Consider the following 24,222-nt stretch of genomic DNA (forward strand, 5'->3'; position numbering starts at 1 on the left):
CATAATAATCAATGTTCCAGATGGAGGTAGATGTGGTGGTGACTGGTAGTGAAGTAGCCAGCAGCAGCTCTCCCCCCTCTACCCCCTCCAAGCAGTCACCTGTGGTATCCTTCAGCGCCAAAACCACACCCACCAAATGATATCAGCTTCTCAACAAAAATAGGTGATTACTATGTTTAGAAATAATTATTCTACATGTATAAAACATGTATTTTATGTTGAATTGATTGTTAAACAAATTCAGTGGTTCTAAAGTCCTTTTCTGTTGATTCTTTCATTATTTGTTTGAGTTTAAAGGACCAAATAAATTGGGGTCATCAAATAAAAACAGCATATTAAGAAAAGCTTGATTTTATGTTTTTGTAATTGTTCTATTTGTTTGAGTTAGAAGAAAACTAAAGATGGCAAAAAGCACTGAGATTGGTCTTTGTAGTACTTGAACAATTATTTATTGAAATGTGCAACAACATTTTTGAATTCTTGAGCAAAATTAGTAGTATTTTTAAATTTTTATGGGGCAATATACAAAAAATGGATATGAAATCTCACCTACTTTGATTATAACTAATGCATAGACTGTCACAGCTGAATATAAGGGCAATTGTAGAATGATGTCTGATTAAAATATTAAATTAGCTACATCTTTTGGAATTTACCTTTTTTTACAAAACAACACAGTATTTTCCTAGATGTGCAGCTCCTTTAAATTGGTGTCATTTCAGGCTTTAGGAGCTAATATTAAGACATTGTCATGTCACACATGACCACTTCAGGACAGTTTCATAGCGATTGGTTTTGCTAAGTGCACAACCAAAAAATATACATTGCTAATTTATAATGCAAAGCAATAACTACTTAAGTTACATAGTTACAACTTAGTTACCACATCAGTGTCATTGTCAATTGCTTCCTCATTTACAATGTTGCTCACAATTAATTTAGTAAAACACAAAGAAATGACCGCACATATTTTATAATTAGTAATAGTTGTCTAACAGTGATAAAAACAGGTTAGCCATTTTAAACTGAACTCAAAATCAATACATGATACAATCAAAAGACTGGACAAAACATAGCGAAAGAGAACATTTAGATGGACAGACAGGCAAACATACTATTTTGACATTTAGATCTCAAAGTCATCAACAATCTTCATTGGACCAAGAGAAACATATGTAGGAAGTTTAAAATCTTAAACCCTTCTACCAAGAGTTATGGCACAGACATGTAGATGGACAAAAAAATGGTTCAATTTTAAAACCTTGTCAGGTTGTCTATACAAGGGTGGGCTGAAAAGTAGTGCACATTTATGCTTGTAGAATGCTAACAAAAAGAAATAGCGAGATTGGTTAAGTAAAGTAAAAGTGAAGTAAAGTACAATTCTTAAACTTTACAATCATTCATTTATTTTTTAACATAGTCACCATTAAGATTAACACATTTATCCTAGCGTGTAACAAGTTTTTTTATTCCGTCACTGAAAAATTCTTCATCATTTTCTCGAACCTAGGATGCAATAGCTGCTTTCACCGCATTGTCTGAGGTGTAATGTGTACCCTTGAGATCTCTCTTGAATAGAGGGGAAAAAATAAAACCATAGGGGGCTAGATTGTGGCAATAGGGAGGGTGTGGAATTGGTTCATTCAAAAAACTTCAGCTTTCTCATTGCCTCTTCAGTTGTGCATGAAGTGTGTGGACAAGCGTTATCTTGTTGCAGGATTAGTGGCTCTAGACTACCTCTAACACGACATGGCCGGGCCTGGAAGTTTCTCATGACATTTTGCAGCATATTGACTGGTATTCCTTCGATTTCGTCCCGAATTCGTTTTTTTAGGGCAGGGATAGTTCTAGGTGGATCTTTCTAAAAAACTCTTGTTTTTAAGTAACCCCATAGAAAAAAGTCACAGGCTGTCAAATCTGGAGAGCGAGGGGGCCAAGGGATATCCCCGTTTCAGGGAAATGACGCCACCTGGAAACAAACCATTCACAGCATTCATAGCAACTCTTGCAGTATGGCTTGTTGCCCCATCTTGTTGGAACATTGTGTGTTCATTTACTGGAAAACGGGAGAGTTGTGGCGTAAGAAAGTTCTGGATCACTGCAACGTAACACACAGAGTTAACAGTCACAGCACTTCCATTGCTATCCTCAAAGAAAAATGGGCCTATGATTCTTCTGCTGACATTGCGCACCAAACCGTCACTTTTTCAGCATGAAGAGGTGTTTCATGGAGTGCGCCAGGGTTTTCCTCAGACCAGTATCTGAAGTTTTGTTTATTAACAAAACCAGAGAGGTGGAAATGGACCTTATCGCTCATCCACAAGTTGTTTACTTGGTCGACATTTTCTTCATGTCATCTGGCCATTTCCTCACAAAATTGTAATCATTTCTGATGGTCAGTTGGTTTGAGAGATTGTACAATCTGTATTTTGTATGGGTGAAAATTTAAATCTTGATCCTTCTCACCGAAGTGTTACTTATTCCAAGGCGTAGAGCATGTTGTTTGGCAGATCGGCGTGGACTTCTGAGCATTGCCTGTTGAACAGTAGCGATATTTTGAGGGGTTCGAACGGTTTTTTGCACTCGCACCTCGTTTTTTAGACGTTGTTCAAGGTTGTTTATCCACAAACGAATTGCGTTATCCGAAGGAACAGGCCTGTTGCGCGGTATGTTGAAATGGCGTCGAAAAGCACGTCGCGTTTTCACCAAACTCTCACCATTCGTATAATACGCTATAACAGCGTAACTGCGATGTTTACCTGTCCAACGATCCATCTCAACTAAATGGCGGGACACGCAGGTAGAAAGGAGCTAGCCACTTTACCCCCACCACTCACGTTCCAACTGTCAAGGCCATCTCCAATCTTCCCGTTTCACTGGCTAACCCTGTATTTCAGTCTCTATGTATTGAGACGAATTTACCGCCGCGCCTTGTTCCAGATAATCGATCAAAAGAAAGTCATCTCCTTCGTCTTGGTAGTGCTGCAAAAGTTGCTGTCAGCATTCCATTTGACGCTATTTATTCTCGTCTGTTAAACTGTGTGGCACCCATTGAGCATAGATTTTGCGGTATCCTAATTGTTGAATAATGAAACCAACGTTCCTATGATATTCCAACATGGTTTGCAATACACTGTTGAGTGATTCGACGATTACTATGAATTAAATCATGAACGAGTTTGTGATGCTTATTGTCTGGGCAGTGATCGTATGTCCACTGTGTGCTCCATCAACAATTATGGCTTTACCAGGCTTACAACCACGAAATTTTATCTTCCATCGATTGACAGTCGATCTATCAACAGCATCGTTACTGTAAACATTCTTTAAACAATGATGGATTTCAGTAGTATTCACTTTTTTAGCAGTTAAAAATTTAATAACAGCTTGTTATTTACATCTAATTGACATAGTATTTGAATCGGTCTGCAAGGTGCTAACAATACAATGGACTAACACAAGGTTTTCAAACTGCACATGCGTGTAGATAAGGAATGGTACTTACGAATGCCACCAGGTGCGCTTCTATAGCTCATTTCAATCCGGTTTTACAAGCATGTGTGCATTACTATTCAGCTTACCCTCGTAGTATAAAATGAGCATACTGCCTATTCTTGATAGATTTGGCCTAGCAATAATTTGGCCTAAACATATATTTTACAGTTTTAATAACCAATAATAACAGAATGATATCATTGACTTGAATTGATTGCTAATGTAAACCCGTAATTTTGTGTAGGATATATAGCAAATAATTAGTAGCATATTAAATGTTTTAAATATATATTTAGGTTGTTAAAAAGTTATAATGAATTAATTGTAACAAATCTTACAATAATGTATATATGAATTACAATTGTATATATTTTATGTTTATCATGATATTGCTGTTGTACTAATGTAATAAATGCGATATTTAAATGGTTTTAAATACATTTGTCAAAAGAACCTTTTTACAGCTCTTGTTAATCATGGTGCTGCACACAATTATACTGTTATACTATCTCTAAACTAACTCTTCTGTTTTTTTTTGTTTACAGATAAGTGACATCACGGTCGATTCTCAGTCAATCTGTATGTAAATAAGCCTTATTGAAAAGTAACCTCTGTGTACATACTTTTCCATCGCCATTGTTATATATATACATAGTGTGTTGACTATGATGTCAAGGTTAATTTTACAATGGTCTATAGTATCATACAGCTGATCCAATGTTTAGTCTAACAACCATGTTGCATTTTGGACTGTGTATGCTTGGACATTTTTTAATTACTCACTTAGAATCAGAAACAACTACTTTTTATTTCCTAGTTTAAAAAGATGAGATTAAATAAGTAATTTCATTACTATGACAGATGTTTCTATTTTAACAAAGAAATAAAATTCATAGTAAACATTCTGTGAATTTATTTCACAGTAAACTGATGTGGGTTACTTTAATTTAATTTGTTGTTACATTTTACCAGACTCACACTTTCAACATTTCTAATGTTTAGTTTTGGTAATTAAAATATAAATGGTTTATTTTGTGATATTTAACACATTTACAACGACTGGAAATCCACTTCAAAATTTATTTTGCTTTTGTGATTTAGAATCATAAAATAAAAAAAAACAAAATCTGTATTTTAAATATTAAAAATCATGAAAAATTTATGTTAGATTCAAACTTTTACAAAAAATATTTAGTCTGTGGGTTTATTATCTTTTAAGTGTATCCTGAGGAGTGCTTGATGGACTTCCATTGTGTTATGCTATGTATGGATATTAAATAATCTATTGGGTATATCTCTCAAACTTTTATTCGGTTGTGGACAATAAACTAATATTTCCATTATCTAATACACAAATGTGTGTTTTAACTATTTTACAATAGTATGTAATAAATATATCCATCAATTTGTTTTGTAAAAATGTTTTTTTCATCACACAAGTCCAATAGTCGTGTTTAAGCTAATGGGTAAATGATATTTCTAGGCAATATTATATTATGCACACGTTTGCATTCCATCAATTAGAAACAGGCGTATTCTTAAAAACATTCATAACAAATTGGCAGTAACATGCAAAGCTTAGCTTTCACCAACAGATTACAAGCCGTTGCAAATGTGTTAAAGAGTCATCTTTTTGTAGTTACTGACCTGTAAATAAAAATGCATACATTTAAAAATTTAGTAACTGCACACCTTTTAATAAGCTTTTAATGTTGTACATCAACTGTCCAGTGTGCGTATAAAATAGTGCAAACTTGTTGTAGTTTTGTATAATAATATATTTTTACAAATTTTTATTTGTTGTAATTTTTAACTAATATTGTATCCAAATTGCTGGAACATGTAGCTATTAACATAGTGTCTTATAGTTTGTTTACAGTTCCTTGAACAGTATTTTTATAAGCAGACCTGTAAAATATGAATTGTCATTCAGAAAAATATTAAATTGGTGTACGGTACTGTCCTATTTATAAATAAATGCCTCATGCATATTGGCAGAAACATATAAAATCAAAGCTATTAGTTGGCTTTAAATATTTGTTTAATAGTTGTACAAGTAATCCATACACGAGGAAATAAATCATGCAGTTTGATGTGCAGCGAAATAAATAAAATGTGAGAGTAATGATCATGGAGTTTATGACTTTGATTCACCATTCTTTAAATTGACTAAAAACTTACATGAGGAGTATTCATCTTGGACACAGTTCCAATACACTTAACACTTTCTGATACTCTCCAAAATTTCAAATACAGATTGATCAAAAAGTTTGCCTCTGCTATTTTTTTTATAATTGATATAAAAAAGAGAAATACTGGGGAACTTTTCCAAAATTTAGTTGGAATGCTCTCCCTCTAATGGTAGAGAAGTGCTTCCAACTCAAAATTTGATATGGGACTTCTTTGTGATCAAGTATGTGCAACAGAAATTTAAGTAGCCTATCTAGCACAAATATTAGCTTTTTATCTGCTATATTTTATTTTTGTGAATAATGTAGCTTTAGACATTTGGATTAAAATTAATAAGTACTATTTTTAATTATGTTTAAATAATGCTTTGCCTGGGATACTTTTAAATAAAGTACAGGACAACCCCCATTAAAAAATTTCAGTCTCCAACAGAGATATAAAAGCAGGTTTTTGTCTTGCTGTTGGGGATTAAAATTTAATAATGGTAACTGTCATTTATTTTCATTTTAAAATTTCTTGCAACACTTGGGAAATAAGTAAAGGTAAATAATACTCCAGTTCATATGACAAAATTCATAATTTTGTTGTTTTCCTTCTAATGTTGTATCTTTTTACTATTTAACAATTTTGTGACTGATGAGCAACCCTTCCCCTTTGGGACACCCTTTTAAATTTTTCAATACACTATAGATTAAATCCTGCTATGGGAATTACTCTGTACGTGAAATTTAAATACAGTAAAAGTTAGATTCTGCTGTGAAAAATCAACCTGAACTAGAAACTATGCTTTGGTAATAATAAATATATCAACGTAATGCTTTGTGGTTGTTACAAAGCCTTTGGACTTCAGTTTAGTGTGTAGTGTGAGACAATTGATAATTGTTGTGTTAGATAATATTGCACTATCTCTCATTTCTAAAGACATGTTTTATTTTCTACTGAAGGAGTTGTATCCACATTGAAATCTGCTGACTTGTACATGAGAAATGTATCTACAGGAGAATTAATTATAACTATATTTACTCTTTGATAGGGAGTATTTGAAAAAGTTGTTTTGGAATTTTTAAAGTGGATTATACGGTTTTTGTATGCCTATTAAATTAATATTTAAAGAAATAGGAATAGGACTGGCTTAAAAACATATCAAATAATTTATTTGTCACCCTAAGGGCTAAATGATTAATAGTTGTGTTTTAAATTTAAAATTATACTGTTTTGAATGGTTATTTGGTTAAGGATATTGTTTGTATATGAAGTATTGCTTTTTATTTAGGATTCACTGAAACTGATGACAACTGTTTACTTATTAACGCATTACAGTGTGAATGTTGGTTAGGTACACCTATACCTATTAAATGAACTATTATCACTGATAGAAAAATACACAAACTTACTTGTAAAGAAATAAATAAATACAACTTTATAATCTCACAAGCTTTTAATTGATATAAACAGTTTGTTACTTATTATTTTTATGAAATTTGGTGGGTAGTTTAATATAGAGAAATTTAATAGTGTCGATGTTGTGTATATTTTTACACATTAATGTAACTTTATCTGAACAAAGACTGCATGTTATATTCAATATTTATTTAACGTGTCATTGGAATGTATTTTGGATTTCCTTTAGTATAAAGAAGAGTTAGTGGTAAGAAATGTCCTTGTATAAAGCAATGGTTGTGTTATTCAACTTAAACACGTAAGTTCAAATTATGAAAGATCTGTCTGCATTCCGCACAGCTTGTTGACTTGTACAGATTTGAGAAGTGTACACTGAGTATTTTTAGGCTTAGTCTTAGTCAATAACGTTTATAGATATATCAGCACGTTTTGATTCTGTAGTTACTTTCTGATGTTTTATCCGTTAGCAAACATGCAAACAATATATTGCAATGTAAATCTAACTTATTTATTGTGTAAAAGGTTTATTATGTTCAGTTTTAATGGATGCTTTGTGTTATTTTTATTATATTATTTTTATAAATAAGAAAACGGTATATTTTAGTTTAAAAAAATTTTAATTGTCTTTATGGTGCAGTAGTGAAAGTAATTATGTTACATACTAAAAAAAGCCTATGGTGTTTTGAGTCTTGGTTTTCTTTAATTAAATAGTAAAACTCTGCAAACATTCGAATTAATTTCAATAAATGTTTATTTTTGTAGTAGATGGACTCACTAAGTAGTAAATGCTATAAATAATGCCATTATGGTCATAATGTAATATTCATGATCTGGTTCTAAGTACAATACAGATGATAAATGTATTGTTGCCACACTTACCTATTTTATTGATGTGTAACCTAGAAAAAATAGGTTTTATATTGATCACAATGAATCTTGAGCTTGTCAAAATATTTTTAACGATAAAATATTCTTTAGATTTAGTTTTGTCAGTTTATGATTAAGATAAGTTGTGAAAATGTTAAATGGAACAAGTATTTAGACTGTTTAATTAAAATGTTACCTACCTTATATTGTTTCATTTATTTATCCTGTAGAAAAACGTGACAGACATTTTAGGTAGTCATACTTCTAATCGGTTGGTTTTAAATAGACAATACTAAATTTAATTATACTTAACAACTTTGCTGCTTTCAAATTGTTTTAATATTGGTATTTGGATATTGAACACTATATTTGAAAATAACAAATGAATAATGAACACTTTATTGTTACCAACAGATTTAAAGGTTATGAACAATGTCATATAAATAATTCAATCATATGCTTTATAAATATTTGTGCATTATAAAAGTAATGTAGATTATTTTATTGTGACACGACTATTTATTGCAGCACACTTAGACCGGTCGGATAATGTGGTGGGGATTCTGCCCTTCCAAACGCGCCAATTCTCAGTTCGCTCCAAGCAGCAGGAGTGGTAGGACGTGTCTTACAGGAAGTCTGTTTTTCAATTGTGTCATCATGCTATAGAGTGCCCACTGGAACAGCTTTACACGATCAGTGTTGTGTGTGGCTTGAGAAGAATTCAATGGAACCGCACTATATATGCTTCAAGAGGCGTTTGAGGAGGAATGCATTTTGAGATCTCAATGCAGTATGTGGCACACACAATCTTCTCCCAAACTCAAAAAAGGTGCGCATTAGCAAATCTTGTATCAAAACAATGCTCATTGTCATCTTTGACTTTAGAGGAATCATCATTTTAAGATTCTATGGCAAGGACAAGCTGTCAACCTACATCAGGCCTTAAATAAAAAACGTCTTCAAGCTCCACCACGGCAATGCCCCCAGCCACATCACCTTTGTCGTTATCCACTATTTGTCCCAGAACAATAGCGCCATGGTGCCCCAGCCTCCTAACAGCACTGACTTGGCTCTGTATAGATATGTTTTGTACCCCCGAGTGAAGAGAGAGCTGAAGGGAAAGCACTGGGAGTTGGTGGAGAACGTCTAAGCTCACATTACAAGGATCCTGAGAGGATCTAGGATCCTTTCTACTCTAGGAGTTCCAGGGTGCTTTCCAGGCATGGCACAATCATCTCCACAGATGTAATGATGCAAGAGGAGACTATTTTGAAGAATTTTAACCTTTGGTAACAATAAGATGAATAAATATTTTTTTAGAAGATGTGCATTCCTTTAATAATGCTGCACCCTGTAGTTTGTTTTGAGCTGATTTAAGAAATACAGGTTCAAAGGTTGAGACAGCTTATTGTAAAATCATAAGCTTAGGACTACATGGCTATATTGGGTTTTAGATAGTTTAAAAAGGTACATCTAATTTATATTTGCTTTAAGTGGTTTATTCATGAATTTTCACTTTATCTAAATTTTGAAAATTATAAATAATTACATTAAAAATGTATAAATTACACTGGCAGTTTTATAAGCAAAGGTGCATCGCAAAACTGGTGAACAGTCTTAACTTTTTTTGGAATATTTGAGTGTTTGAGGAAGTTTTATAAACAATTATACCAGATATGATAATTGATGGAGAATGACAAATTATGATTATTACTTACTTCAAAGGAACAAAATTCAATAAATTTTTAGCTAAATTAAATTTACTAGTTTTATCAAATCAAGGTTAGTAAGCGAAATGAAAGAAAATTTATTCTGTTAAGAGACAAAATAGGAACTATAAAATCCTCTCAACAACTTGCCTTAAAATAATGATCATGTTTACATTAAATAAATTGCAATACTTACGTATTTATACTCTTATTTAGCAGAGACACTCGTTTTCAAACAAATAGTTCTCTACCGCCCAAGTGCCACACCTCAAGGCCACCCATCACTTTACTTTCCAGCCCAGCATGAGTTTGTACCCCCCACCCTGCCTGAAATGCACTTATCAATGACTGATGTTTGCTGGAAGAATATTCCACAACTGACAGGCAGAAACTATAATGATTTACTAAAAGTAGTTTTTTTATCAATCGGAATAGATAATAAGGACTTTTATGTCTTGTACTGGTTCATTTATTTCCTGCATAAATTGAACATTGTTTGGAATACAAATGGGGTAATTTTTGTTACTATTATTATTGTCATATAAATAAGTAGGTGTTGGTGATTTGAAGGTTAGTAGTGATTTGTTCTAGTAAAGATATTAAAAAAAAATAATACTTAACTATTTTTATGAAGTACAGTAGTAAAGAATTTTATAAATTTGAATCACTGCTGGCCTTTATAGTTGGTACTGATACTTTTGTTTATCAAAACCTTGAAAATAAACGAAATCAATCTTAGCCAGTGACAAACATCTATTGATATTTAGGTGGTAGAAAATATTCTCTCTGTTTTAAGGGCATTATTCAAGGAATGTATAAACACTTGTATAAGTATACATGAAACCCCGTTCAAATAACACAGTAAAATATCCCTTTACACGTTTAGTTTGTTATGAAAATAACTGCAGGCTAGTCTAAAATGTTTAAACTTAATTTGAAACCAACAAAGTAACTTTGTCACGTATGTTGATAAGTTACTGAAAAATGTACTATTAACTTTCTATGCATACTCTGTTTATTTCTGTAAGCCCAATGTAAGAGGAGTCACTTTTTAACGAACAGAAATTAAGACCACCAATTGACCAATGTTCACAATTTCCAATAGTGATTTATAGGCAGCAGAGCTGGAGTTTTACATAAATACACAAACCCACTAGGTCTACTAATTCATCACTTATCTTGCGTACAGACAAATAGAAATCAAGACTCCCAATTGACCAATGTTCACAATTTTCATTAGTGATTTATAGGCAGCAGAGCTGGAGTTTTACATAAATACACAACCCGCTAGGTCTACTAATTCATCACTTATCTTTACATAAATACACAACCCGCTAGGTCTACTAATTCATCACTTATCTTGCGTACAGACAAATAGAAATCAAGACTCCCAATTGAACAATGTTCACCATTTTCAACAGTGGTGTAGAGACAGTTGAGTTAAGAGTTTCACATAAAAACACAACCCACTAGGTCTACTTTGACACTTACCTTGTGTACAGACAAATAGAAATCAGATTTCCTACATCAGCATCTGGTGGAAAAAGCTTCATTATATGTTCTGCCAGTAATATAAATAAAGTACAGTCTGGGTGTCGAAGTAGTGGGACATACCGCATTATACCACAGTTTCATTTTATTGAGTATAGCAATATTTGACACCAAGAGCTTTAAAAACCTAAAAAAACCCTCATTTTCTTACGGTAAAATATGCTAAGACCTGGCCTACTACTACTAATAAACAAGTTTATTTGTTAAAATATGGCATGTCAAACTCTGCCATATTAAACTTAAAGCCTAAACATTTTACTATTGTTTTAGTTACCTATGGCTTAGAAAGATTTTATAGAAAAAAGTTCCATTTTACTACTTTGTTATAAAATGAAAACTATTTGGAACTGTTCTAAAAAGTGTTTAGTACAGCACTTCTTGATGTTTACAGAAATTCGATTTTGTTTACATTTACCTATTTTGTAGAAACTAAGTTTACAATTAAAAAATGCTATATACTGTATTATTTTTTTTAAATAAATAGAAAACATTCTAAGTTTAAAAATGTTTTGTTTAATTATCCTCACATTGTCCTACTTTTAACTTTAAAACTACGAATTAAAAAAAAAATCTATAAATTCATCAATTCAAAATAGCAATTTTGTGAAATGAAAAACATATTCCACAGTGAGTAGTCAGGGGATACATGAATACATACAGAATTAGTATTCTTCTTTGCTCTCTTTTTTCTTCCTCCTAATGTATTCCTAATACTGTTACATTTCAATTTCCCATTTGTTGTATACTTTTGAAAGAATGATAAAAATGATAGAATATATTTCAACACTTTGAAAAAACAAAGCCTGGATGCTTAAAAGCCCGTTTTCATGGAATTATTGGTTTCCTAAAAATTGCAGAAAAAACCCAAGTACAAAACTAGTTGAGACTATGTGTCAGAATACTTTGAATCAGAAGTTTAAAATAATAAAAAATGCAGTACCTTTCGAGAGAAGAAAATGGAATTTATACTGACTGAATGGTATACCTAAAATAAGTTACTAAAATGGCACTATGGCCTTGGTGTAACCTAAATAGCTTTAAAATATGAAGGAGATGATGGGGAATCCAGAGTACATTCAGTAAAATATATAGTACTTTAATACAAGTACTATAAGTACTACAAAACTAAGTACAATAAATATATATAGTTATAATCTATTGATTTTTTACCTTTATATTCAGTTACAGAAGATAAGTTTTTACTGTACAATGAAGTTTGTATTACTGTTAGTGTCTGATGTTACAATTTAAATATGTTGATGTCCATGTGACGTCCAGTCCACAGCACCAAATCTGCAATATGTACTAAATAATTTGTTTGAAATAAAATGTTTATAATCAATATTTCAAACACACTGCATGAAATCTTGTGTATGTAAAATGTAAATGGATTGTATTTTACTATATTACCCAAATGTGGAACTAATTACCAAAATATCAAAAAAGTCTAGGCTGGTTTTAAATTGTTTCTTTATACAACATCCAGGTCCATATTTAGGCACATGATATTCCGTGCTTATGCTTAGGAGAGTGATATTTGGGGGGAGAGGGCAAAGTTTTTAATTTTCACAAACATAACTAGTAGTTACTTGTGACTTCAAATACAATTTTGTAGACTTAATGGTATGAGCACTTCTGGTTCAAGTAAATTGTATTTCTGATGTTCATGATGGGTTTGCCGTTTGTATTGCCACAATTAAGGAAATATGCCGAAAATTGTACATTCATGGCCATTGTAACTTACTCCGGTCTTAGCATTTTTGTGCTATTGTTGATCTTTTTTTATTTCCTCGATCAAGAAAAAAATATTAATACACAGATATGAGAAGACTACTTAAGTCAAAAGACAACTAAGGTATGTTTTATAACAATTTTTAAATTTATATTAAAAGTTAGATAATAACTTTGATTTTGATATTTGCATTACAGTATAATTGGTCCAGTAATTTTATGTTGTAATACGTCAGTGTGAACTGTAAGTGGTTAACTGTATCGTAATCGTAATTGTAAATCCCATTACGTTATGATAAAAATTAACGGAGTTAAAGTGCATGAAGTTTAACAATGTTATTATGGGAAAATATCTCACAGGTGTTTTACTACAGCCGGCTTTTAAGAGGCAACACCGCCCTTGGGCAGTTTGGCGGTTTGCGCGTACAAACGAGCAGGCATCAGCCGCGGTAAATTAACACAACCTCCTCAATTAAATATGTGCTAAATATTAAATGTTTTAAACAGTGGTTTATAAAATGATATGACAAAGATAATGTTTTTGAGAGCTCTGTAACGTGATCAGTGCCGAATTTGTTGAACTACTTCGTCAATTATAAAAGTTAAGATGGTAATTTAATAACAGATTTTTTCATGTAATTCTAAAATTAGATACTCAAAAACATTACACTTGTGCTTATCTTGTATACAAACAGCAAGTTCCTGAGTTATGAATGTTCAAAGTTGTGCTAAATATTAAATGTTTTAAACAGTGGTTTATAAAATGATATGACAAAGATAATGTTTTTGAGAGCTCTGTAACGTGATCAGTGCCGAATTTGTTGAACTACTTCGTCAATTATAAAAGTTAAGATGGTAATTTAATAACAGATTTTTTCATGTAATTCTAAAATTAGATACTCAAAAACATTACACTTGTGCTTATCTTGTATACAAACAGCAAGTTCCTGAGTTATGAATGTTCAAAGTTGTGCTAAATATTAAATGTTTTAAACAGTGGTTTATAAAATGATATGACAAAGATAATGTTTTTGAGAGCTCTGTAACGTGATCAGTGCCGAATTTGTTGAACTACTTCGTCAATTATAAAAGTTAAGATGGTAATTTAATAACAGATTTTTTCATGTAATTCTAAAATTAGATACTCAAAAACATTACACTTGTGCTTATCTTGTATACAAACAGCAAGTTCCTGAGTTATGAATGTTCAAAGTTGTGCTAAATATTAAATGTTTTAAACAGTGGTTTATAAAATGATATGACAAAGATAATGTTTTTGAGAGCTCTGTAACGTGATCAGTGCCGAATTTGTTGAACTACTTCGTCAATTATAAAAGTTAAGATGGTAATTTAATAACAGATTTTTTCATGTAATTCTAAAATTAGATACTCAAAAACATTACACTTGTGCTTATCTTGTATACAAACAGCAAGTTCCTGAGTTATGAATGTTCAAAGTTGTGGTTTTGTTGACAAGCGCCGAAAACCGATAACCATTTTCTTTCTTACCAAGATAAAAACTGGAAGTTATTATTTGTAAATAATTTAATTTATATGTCTAAACGTAGAAGAGTTGTCGTCATTGTCTCATCAGGTACACAATTATTATAGAGATGGATTATGGGTGGAATAGATTATACTAGGTGACTATTACAGACGTTTATGGTCTCTAGTGTCAAAACGAGTTCGTTTTGAACTTGTTCATCGCAGACTCCTTTTGGATCTCTTCAGACGGACGTTGACTCCAAATTCAAGGGGACAAATTCAGTAAAACTATAAGACTTCAGACGCTGCGCTGGGTGTAAGGTGAAAGGAGCTAAACTGTTAAGCTTAGCTTAACATATGCCAACCCAATCAAACCCAAGGGTGCAAAGACATGGGATGTAAACACTTTACCAAGTAACAGACTTCGATTTCTTTTAACCGTTGGATCACGATGAAGTATTTATGTCCTGCAAAATTCGTTAATAAGGAAGCAGAATATCAATGCAATGAGATGCCTAAAGGTATTGAGACAGAATAAGAGAGTTTCAGGAGCTGGCATGTACCACAGCATTGATGGATCCTAAAGTTTGGAAGAACCCAATACCTAGGCTTGTGAAGACCAACGACATTTTAGGACTATATAGATCCATGGGCTGGGATTTCCTGGCGCCTGGAGACCTCTGTACCTGGGTAGGTACCTGGAACAGTAAAGCAAGACTTCGTACTATAGATGGCTATAGCAGTGTGCATAAATGTTTTTTTTTTTTTTTTTTTTTTTTTTTTTTTTTTTTGGGCCATAAGTCGATAGGTCCTAATGTTAACCTCGCCAAAGAACCAAGAGCAGATTAATTAGCAGATTTAGCAGTGGCGAACTTTGCTGCAGAGTTGGCGCTCCTGTGACAGGTGAGTGATAAGTTATCAGAGGGGCCGGTCGTGTGAAAGTGAGAGTTGATATCGCAGATTGGAGGGGGTCAGTCAGTGGCGGGCGACTAGCGAGCGAACGTGAGTGTGTGTCTGTCTCCTTGGATACTGTACGGTACTTAGTTACTACGTCACTGTCGGTACGTAAGTCATACTTCCACCACATTATATTCATTGATTGATACCTGTAAGAATATGGGTTTGCTGAAAAGTTCAGATTTTGATGGACTGCCAGTTTGGATATTTCCTTAAACAATATGTTCATCTCAGTAAACATGTGATTGCCTCACAAAATACTAAGATCTGTTTTTGTGCAAATTGGCAAAGAAAGCCATTCTCACGAAAAGGGCATTTTAAGTATAAATAACGAAAAACCCGTAGTGACCTTATTAACATACTTAGTTAACACCTAGTTAACATACTTCAAACCCAAATTAAAATTAATTTGGGTTTGAACCAAACTGTTATAACTTATTTTACATTACTTGGATGGTGGATAGATTTAGGGTTAAAAATAGGAAGATAGACGGCAACGCTAGGCTACAATTTAATTTACTTCAGTCAAGCTACATTCGGTACCTATTTAATCTGCATCTAATAGCATGCAGTCCAGAGCCAATTTTGCAAGCACACAACCTGGGCTTTTATTGAAATAAATAGATAAGTATCTCCTATAAAGAAATCTATCGTTGACCAAGCCAACTTTAATGGAGATAAAAATAGAAGGACATTAAAGGAGTTAAAAATATGAAACAATCGTTATTTTCTTAGATCATATTTTCTTAGCTCAGTCGTTTAAAAGTAGCGCCACCTAACTATATAAAGATATATTATTTGGTTAAAAGTGACGACTTTTAATCTTGACGGTGATATAAATATGATTTTTGTGTCTGACGAACTATTGAGTGTGTCAAAAGAAGAAAAATATTATCTGAGATAAACTATTAATTCAAATTATCAACCCTTTCGATGCCTTCCATTTCCACCCCTATCAAACAAAACTAGCACGCCTGGTGATCGGTTTCTTTCTAAGGAGAAACGTCTCTATCTATTTCAAGAAAACCAGTTAACGGCTTATGCAATTTAAATTGGCTCTAAGACCCTTTACTATAAAACTAAGTAATTTATACTTGTATGATAATTTGAGACATCTACAAAATGTTTTTCTTTTCAATAAATGTTATTATGAATGCGGTGCTGGAAAATATAAAAAGTAGAAATTCCAAACTTAAGCAGAACGGAGAAAGGAGTTTAAGAACTTAGGTTGGAGTAATCGATTGAAGAGGCCTAACTTGTATGCGGTGTTTATTTGGATATATATTATTCGGCAAAGCATTCCGAACAGTAGAAAATTTCATGAAAATAGATATATTGGTATACGTATAAAATTAAAATATGATTCATATTTTTTGACAATCAATAAACTTTCTACATTTTGGCAAAAGTTCCGGCGATTGTCATGTTTTCGTTTATTCAATAGAGGAGTTGAAAGAAATCTACTGGAAAAGCCTGAAATCAAACGTGCGGCCTTCAGAAAAAAAATTCATAAGATTTTAGATAGGACAAGTATAATATACATGGTACTTAATGTGATATCAAATGTTTGTAATGTGAGAATGCCGATAGCCGAGTGGTCTATGATGTCGAACTTTAGGTTTGAGTTAGAAATAGCACAGGTTCAAATTCCGGTTATGACCTTTGAACTTTTTATTACTGCCCTTGACCTTAGACTCCCTGGTAGTCTGTTTGACAAGATCCTTGCACAGGACAGTGGCATGAATGAGGCTGAATTAAACTTAAGGAGAGTCGGCCTCACCTTAAAAAATAAATAAAAAGAGTGGAGGAAAATTTGTGCTACATTGGTAATATTATTATTATTTATTAAAGCTATAACGTTTTCTCTCATCCATTACATCAATTAATTTATGTATAATTAGACTTTCCTGTTTAAAAGTGTTAGAACTGCGCCTTCCTAACTCCTGCCAATGGTGAGATACGTAGGTATTGTCTATACGTCTAAGCTTAATATTGTATGAGGACTATTAATTGTAACTATAGGCCTTTTTTAAATTTAAATATCATTATTGATAACGCCGTACACATTTTAAAAGGCCTTTACGTGAAAAGTAGCTATTACTCGGCTTCCCACGCTATTAAGACTTTAGAACTATTATTAGAACAGAGGTGTTATAGATATCTACTTATATAGCAATACTGCACTAGTTAAAAGTACACATTGTTAACATTGTCAGTCCTAAGTGATGACTTACATTAATCATATTTAAACTCACTGTAGAGTAACATAAACGCCTGGGACTGGGGCTGTTGTATAGCAATACTGGACTAGCTAAAGTACACAGTGGTAACATTCTCAGTCACAAGTACATACAAAATCATATTTTCACTCACTCTAGAGTAACATAGACGCCGGGAACTGGGGCTGTTATATAGCAATACTGGACTAGCTAAAGTACACAGTGGTAACATTCTCAGTCACAAGTACATACAAAATCATATTTACACTCATTCTAGAGTAACATAGACGCCGGGAACTGGGGCTGTTATATAGCAATACTGGACTAGCTAAAGTACACAGTGGTAAACATTCTCAGTCACAAGTGAAGACTCACATTAATCATATTTACACTCACTCTAGAGTAATATAGACGCCTGGGACTGGAAATTTCATTATAGCAATACTGGACTAGCTAATTACACAGTGTAACATCCTCAGTCCAAAGAGAAGACTCACATTAATCATATTTACACTCACTCTAGAGTAATATAGACGCCTGGGGCTGGAAATTTCATATAGCAATACTGGACTAGCTAAAATACACAGTGGTAAAATCCTCAGTCCCAAGAGAAGACTGACATTAATCATATTTACACTCACTCTAGACTAACATAGACGCCTGGGGCTGGGAATTTCATATAGCAATACTGGACTAACTAAAATACACAGTGGTAACATCCTCAGTCCCAAGAGAAGACTCACATTAATCATATTTACACTCACTCTAGAGTAACATAGACGCATGGGGCTGGGAATTTCATATAGCAATACTGGACTAGCTAAAATACACAGTGGTAACATCCTCAGTCCCAAGAGAAGACTCACAATAATAATCATATTTTATACTCACTCTAGAGTAACATGGACGCATGGGGCTGGGAATTTCAATATAGCAATACTGGACCAGCTAAAATACACAGTGGTAACATCCTCAGATCCCAAGTGAAGACCCACATTAATCATTTTATACTCACTCTAGAAGTAACATAGACGCATGGGGCTGGGAATTGCATATTGCAATACTGGACTAGCTAAAATACACAGTGGTAACATTCCTCAGTCACAAGTGAAGACTCACATTAATCATATTTTACACTCACTCTAGAGTAATATAGACACGCCTGGGACTGGAAATTTCATATAGCAATACTGGACTAGCTAAAATACACAGTGGTAACAACCTCAGTCCAAAGAGAAGACTCACATTAATCATATTTACACTCACTCTAGAGTAAATATAGACGCCTGGGGCTGGAAATTTCATATAGCAATACTGACTAGCTAAAAATACACAGTGGTAAAATCCTCAGTCCCAAGAGAAGACTGACATTAATCATATTTACACTCACTCTAGACTAACATAGGACGCCTGGGGCTGGGAATTTCATATAGCAATACTGGACTAACTAAAATACACAGTGGTAACATCCTCAGTCCCAAGAGAAGACTCACATTAATCATATTTACACACTCACTCTAGAGTAACATAGACGCATGGGGGCTGGGAATTTCATATAGCAATACTGGACTAGCTAAAATACACAGTGGTAACATCCTCAGTCCCAAGAGAAAGACTCACAATAATCATTATTTATACTCACTCTAGAGTAACATAGACGCATGGGGCTGGGAATTTCATATAGCAATACTGGACCAGCTAAAAAATACACAGTGGTAACATCCTCAGTCCCAAGTGAAGACCCACATTAATCATTTTTATACTCACTCTAGAGTAACATAGACGCATGGGGCTGGGAATTGCATATTGCAATACTGGACTAGCTAAAATACACAGTGGTAACATCCTCAGTCCCAAGTGAAGACTCACATTAAATTATATTTACACTCATTCTAGAGTAACATAGACGCCCTCGGGCTGGGAATTTTATATAGCCAATACTGGACTAGCTAAAATACACAGTGGTAAAAATCCTCTCAGTCCCCCAAGAGAAGACTCACATTAATCATATTAATACTCACTCTAGAGTAACATAGACGCCTGGGGCTGGGAATTTCATATAGCTATACTGGACTAGCTAAAATACACAGTGGTAACATCCTCAGTCTCCCAAGAGAGGACTCACATTAATCATATTTACACTCACTCTAGAGTAACATAGACGCCTGGAGCTGGGAATTTCATATAGCAATATTGGACTAGCTAAAATACACAGTGGTAAACATCCTCAGTCCCAAGAGAAGACTCACTATAATCATATTTATGCTCACTCTAGAGTAACATAGACGCATGGGGCTGGGAATTTCATATAGCAATACTGGACTAGCTAAAAATACACAGTGGTAACATCCTCAGTCCCAAGTGAAAACCCACATTAATCATATTTATACTCACTCTAGAGTAACATAGACGCCTGGGGCTGGGAATTTCATATAGCAATACTGGACTAACTAAATACACAGTGGTAACATCCTCAGTCCAAAGAGAAGACTCACATTAATCATATTTACACTTACTACTCTAGAGTAACATAGACGCCTGGGGCTGGGAATTTCATATAGCAATACTGGACTAGCTAAAATACACAGTGGTAACATCCTCAGTCCAAAGAGAAGACTCACATTAATCATATTTACACTCACTCTAGAGTAACATAGACGCATGGGGCTGGGAATTTCATATAGCAATACTGGACTAGCTAAAATACACAGTGGTAAAATCCTCGGTCCCAAGAGAAGACTCACATTAATCATATTTATAACTCACTCTAGAGAGTAACATAGACGCATGGGGCTGGGAATTTCATATAGCAATACTGGACTAGCTAAAAAATCACAGTGGTAACATCCTCAGTCCCAAGTGAAGACCCACATTAATCATTTTTATACTCACTCTAGAGTAACATAGACGCCTGGGGCTGGGAATTTCATATAGCAATACTGGACTAGCTAAAATACACACAGTGGTAACATCCTCAGTCCCAAGAGAAGACTCACATTAATAATATTTACCCCTACTCACCTCTAGAGTAACATAGACGCCTGGGGCTGGGAATTTCATATAGCAATACTGGACTAGCTAAAATACACAGTGGTAAAAATTCCTCGTCCCAAGAGAAGACTCACCATTAATCATATTTATACTCACTCTAGAGTAACATAGACGCCTGGGGCTGGGAATTTCATATAGCAATACTGGACTAGCTAAAATACACAGTGGTAACATCCTCAGTCCCAAGTGAAGACCCACATTAATCATATTTATACTCACTCTAGAGTAACATAGACGCCTGGGGCTGGGAATTTTATATAGCAATACTGGACTAGGTTAAGTATACATTGTTAATACTGTCAGTCCCAAGTTAAAACTCACATTAATCATATTCACCTTCACTGTAGAGTACCATACGCGCCTAGGGCTGAAAATGTTAAAAGGTACACAGATGGAATAGTTTTAATATATTTGTTGATGATCCTTGCTGGTGTAATTTTGTAACTTTTATGAATAAAGTCATGAAGAAACCTAATAACTATTCAAATCTTTCAAATTCTTGATTATTATATGGGTACTCTAAATATATTGAATCTGGATTAGCGAGTTTATTATTAAACGTTAAAACTCACAGTATCCAATTTCTTGTTTGCCTCGTTCTTCTCCCTGCTGAAACATTTGTTTAGAAAATGCATTAATAATGTGTTTATACCAGCTCACTTTACCCTAGATTGTAATAATATACCAGCATGTTTGCACTACACAATACTTAATGGTAATGCGATTTCCATTTTACGTTCCATTTATTAAAAATTCCTTTGTGTCAGGTCCCATTAGGTAGAGAATTATTATTAGTTAAGAACCATCAATTGGAAATTTTGGCCTTCAAAAGGATCTACCAGGATACTTTTTCCAAAATCTAAAATGTCTTGGAGCATCCATAAGGATAAAGATCATTGTTGAGTGAAATGCCCACAACATTCAATTAGACTATCCCACTTGGCTCGTTGAGCCCAGAAGACCGCATTTAGTTTGCAACAAAACTGTAATCGGATAAACTTTTGTGGAGGCGAGTTGTCGAGAAAAATCCCCGACGATAATTTATCATCTCTGCAACCGGTTGTGACTTACTGCGCTAGTCTTGGCTTCCATTGGGGTCGTAGTAGAAAAACTTTATGCGAAGTCATTAGATTAACTAAAAGTACCCATAGAAAATAAAATTCCCTCTCACTGCAAAGACCTCTAAAGTCCTTCAACTCCAAAAACGTAACTGAGAACTTTTAGCTATCCTTACAGAAGTCAGAGTTGGCTATTGCTATAAATGTAGCTTGAACCCCTTATAATGTTTTGAACCAGAATAGTAACATCATGGAGGGCTGAAAACTCATAGCCTTAGTGCTGGCCATGCAAGTGTACGTGGATTTAGGAACGTAGCTGGCCAGGAAGCTGGTCTGGTTTCTGCTCACGTACTGTAATGGCGGAAAGGCATGCTCTTCGACTGTGCATTGCCGATTGATTTATGATTCAGTCTCTTGCACAAGACCAGCACAAGGGGTTGACACAGACCTGCGCCACATAAGCAATTCAAAGAAAGGAATCAATCGAACAATACACAATGTAACGGGTTTCTGAACAAGTCTTATTTCAATGAGGCGTTAGATTTCAAACAGCCTTTTGCTAACCGGCAAAACCAGAAAGCTGACGCTGTTCCCATATGTTCCATGATGCTACTGGAACAGTTTAATTTAGCATCTTTGATCAGTTACAGTTGTCAGTAAATTAACCGTTTGCCTCAGTATGCGCTGATGATGTTTATCAAAAGTCTCCTTTTGTAATAAAATTAATTTTTGTTGTTAGAGTATGTAAGAAGAAACGAGCATTCATAAGAGTAGGGTTGTGGATTCTTAGTTTGAGTCCGAAGAACTTAATTGACATTCTCTTTTACATAGGATATTTTACTTATGACACTTATTTTATTTGCTTTGAATAACTAAGTATTTGTTGTCCATATTAAGGATTTTATATTGCAATATTTTCCATTAGATTTTTTTTATTTGAATTGTTATCACGCCAAAATCTTCATTACGTATTTATATACCTTAACGCAAACAAATATTAGAGATTTTTAAATGTAGCTTAAACCAGAATGATTCTACGCATTTATATAGTTTGTAATGGCCTTGTAAAAAGGACATAAAACGTCCGTTTTTATTACTTTGTATGCCAATATGTTAAGAAGTATACAATACACAGCCCATAAAAAAGTGTTCTTTAGCACATGTGTTTAACTGTAGCTATCCTACAATATCTAATAGGATAACAGTAAACTTCTTAAAAACAATGTTTTGTTTAATCAAGACACCCGTTATTTGATAAGAGCACAATACTAAATTACAAGCCATAAAGAATGTCATTGAAGTTAAGTAAGTCATTTCAATGTCATGCGTTATGGCTATCATAAGGTGAAAATTAATGGTGCATCTGCTAGCTTTATATTACGTAAACATAAGTACTTTTTTTGGATGAATTCACAAAGGCAGCAACTTTTTCAAAAGGATCAATCACGTTTTTGTCGGCGGTATTCAAATTAGGACCTTGATCCGGTTTACTCGAGTGTAGCTGCGGCCCAAACTAATCTCACTGTACTCGCCTCGACCAGGTTTGCGTATCGGTTCGTTGGCCACGACACTGTCTGCGATCTGCGGGACTGACCCTGAGTTTGGGTTTACGATCTACAACTAAGACCGTAGATCATAGGTTAACTCTAGTTTAGCTGCGGCCCAAACTAATCTCACTGTACTCGCCTCGACCAGGTTTGCGTATCGGATTCGTTGGCCACGACACTGTCTGCGATCTGCGGGACTGACCCTGAGTTTGGGTTTACGATCTACAACTGAGACCATAGATCATAGGTTAACTCTAGTTTAGCTGCGGCCCAAACTAATCTCACTGTACTCGCCTCGACCAGGTTCGCGTATCGGTTCGTTGGCCACGACACTGTCTGCGATCTGCGGGACTGACCCTGAGTTTGGGTTTACGATCTACAACTGAGACCGTAGATCATAGGTTAACTCTAGTTTAGCTGCGGCCCAAACTAATCTCACTGTACTCGCCTCGACCAGGTTCGCGTATCGGTTCGTTGACCACGACACTGTCTGCGATCTGCGGGACTGACCCTGAGTTTGGGTTTGCGATCTACGACTGATCCATAGATTCATTGTGTAATAAACTAATCTCACATTGATCACCATCAGCAGGATATTTGGCTAGCACCGTGTCCTCATTCTTTATTAAACCTTAGGCATTAATTAAAAGTTGATCAGTACAATGAGTCTTATAATTTATAACATGAAACATTCAAAACTCACCAAGCACTAAGATTATAAATGGTCAGATCCTGGGCCAACTGATCCCCAGTCAAAGTTTTGGGAATTGAGAGCTTTTACAAGACACAGAACAGTTCAAAATAGATTTTCTATGCATAGTCTGATAAAAGAGGTCTCGGTCTCTGAGATCATACGGACTCTAAAAGTTTTTAGTTCCTGGAGTTTCAGTCCTCTGAAGTCTTCCAGTCTCTAAAATATTCAAATCTCTAAAATCTTCTAGCCTTAGGAGCGTCATGCACT

At 34.2% G+C, this 24,222-nt stretch overlaps 2 protein-coding genes across 4 annotated transcripts in view; both read left to right on the forward strand.

The window, feature by feature from the left end:
- LOC124357314 (REST corepressor 3-like) overlaps nucleotides 1-8,157 on the forward strand; it is a 58,323-nt gene extending 50,166 nt beyond the window's left edge. For both annotated transcript variants that reach the window (XM_046808988.1, XM_046808989.1), the window contains 2 exons: nucleotides 21-163; nucleotides 4,041-8,157. In XM_046808988.1, coding sequence (XP_046664944.1) covers nucleotides 21-140 — 120 coding nt within the window. In that variant the 3' untranslated portion in view covers nucleotides 141-163; nucleotides 4,041-8,157. The remainder of the gene's footprint in view (nucleotides 1-20; nucleotides 164-4,040) is intronic.
- Nucleotides 8,158-15,393: 7,236 nt separating this feature from the next.
- Nucleotides 15,394-24,222, forward strand: part of LOC124357315 — a 264,857-nt gene continuing 256,028 nt past the window's right edge. The window contains exon 1 of one of the 2 annotated variants that reach the window (XM_046808992.1): nucleotides 15,394-15,490. The gene's annotated coding sequence lies outside the window, so the exon portion shown is untranslated. The remainder of the gene's footprint in view (nucleotides 15,491-24,222) is intronic. The other variant, XM_046808991.1, reaches the window with a different exon arrangement.

The sequence above is a fragment of the Homalodisca vitripennis genome, chromosome 3 (assembly GCF_021130785.1).
Source record: "Homalodisca vitripennis isolate AUS2020 chromosome 3, UT_GWSS_2.1, whole genome shotgun sequence".
NCBI lineage: Eukaryota > Metazoa > Arthropoda > Insecta > Hemiptera > Cicadellidae > Homalodisca > Homalodisca vitripennis.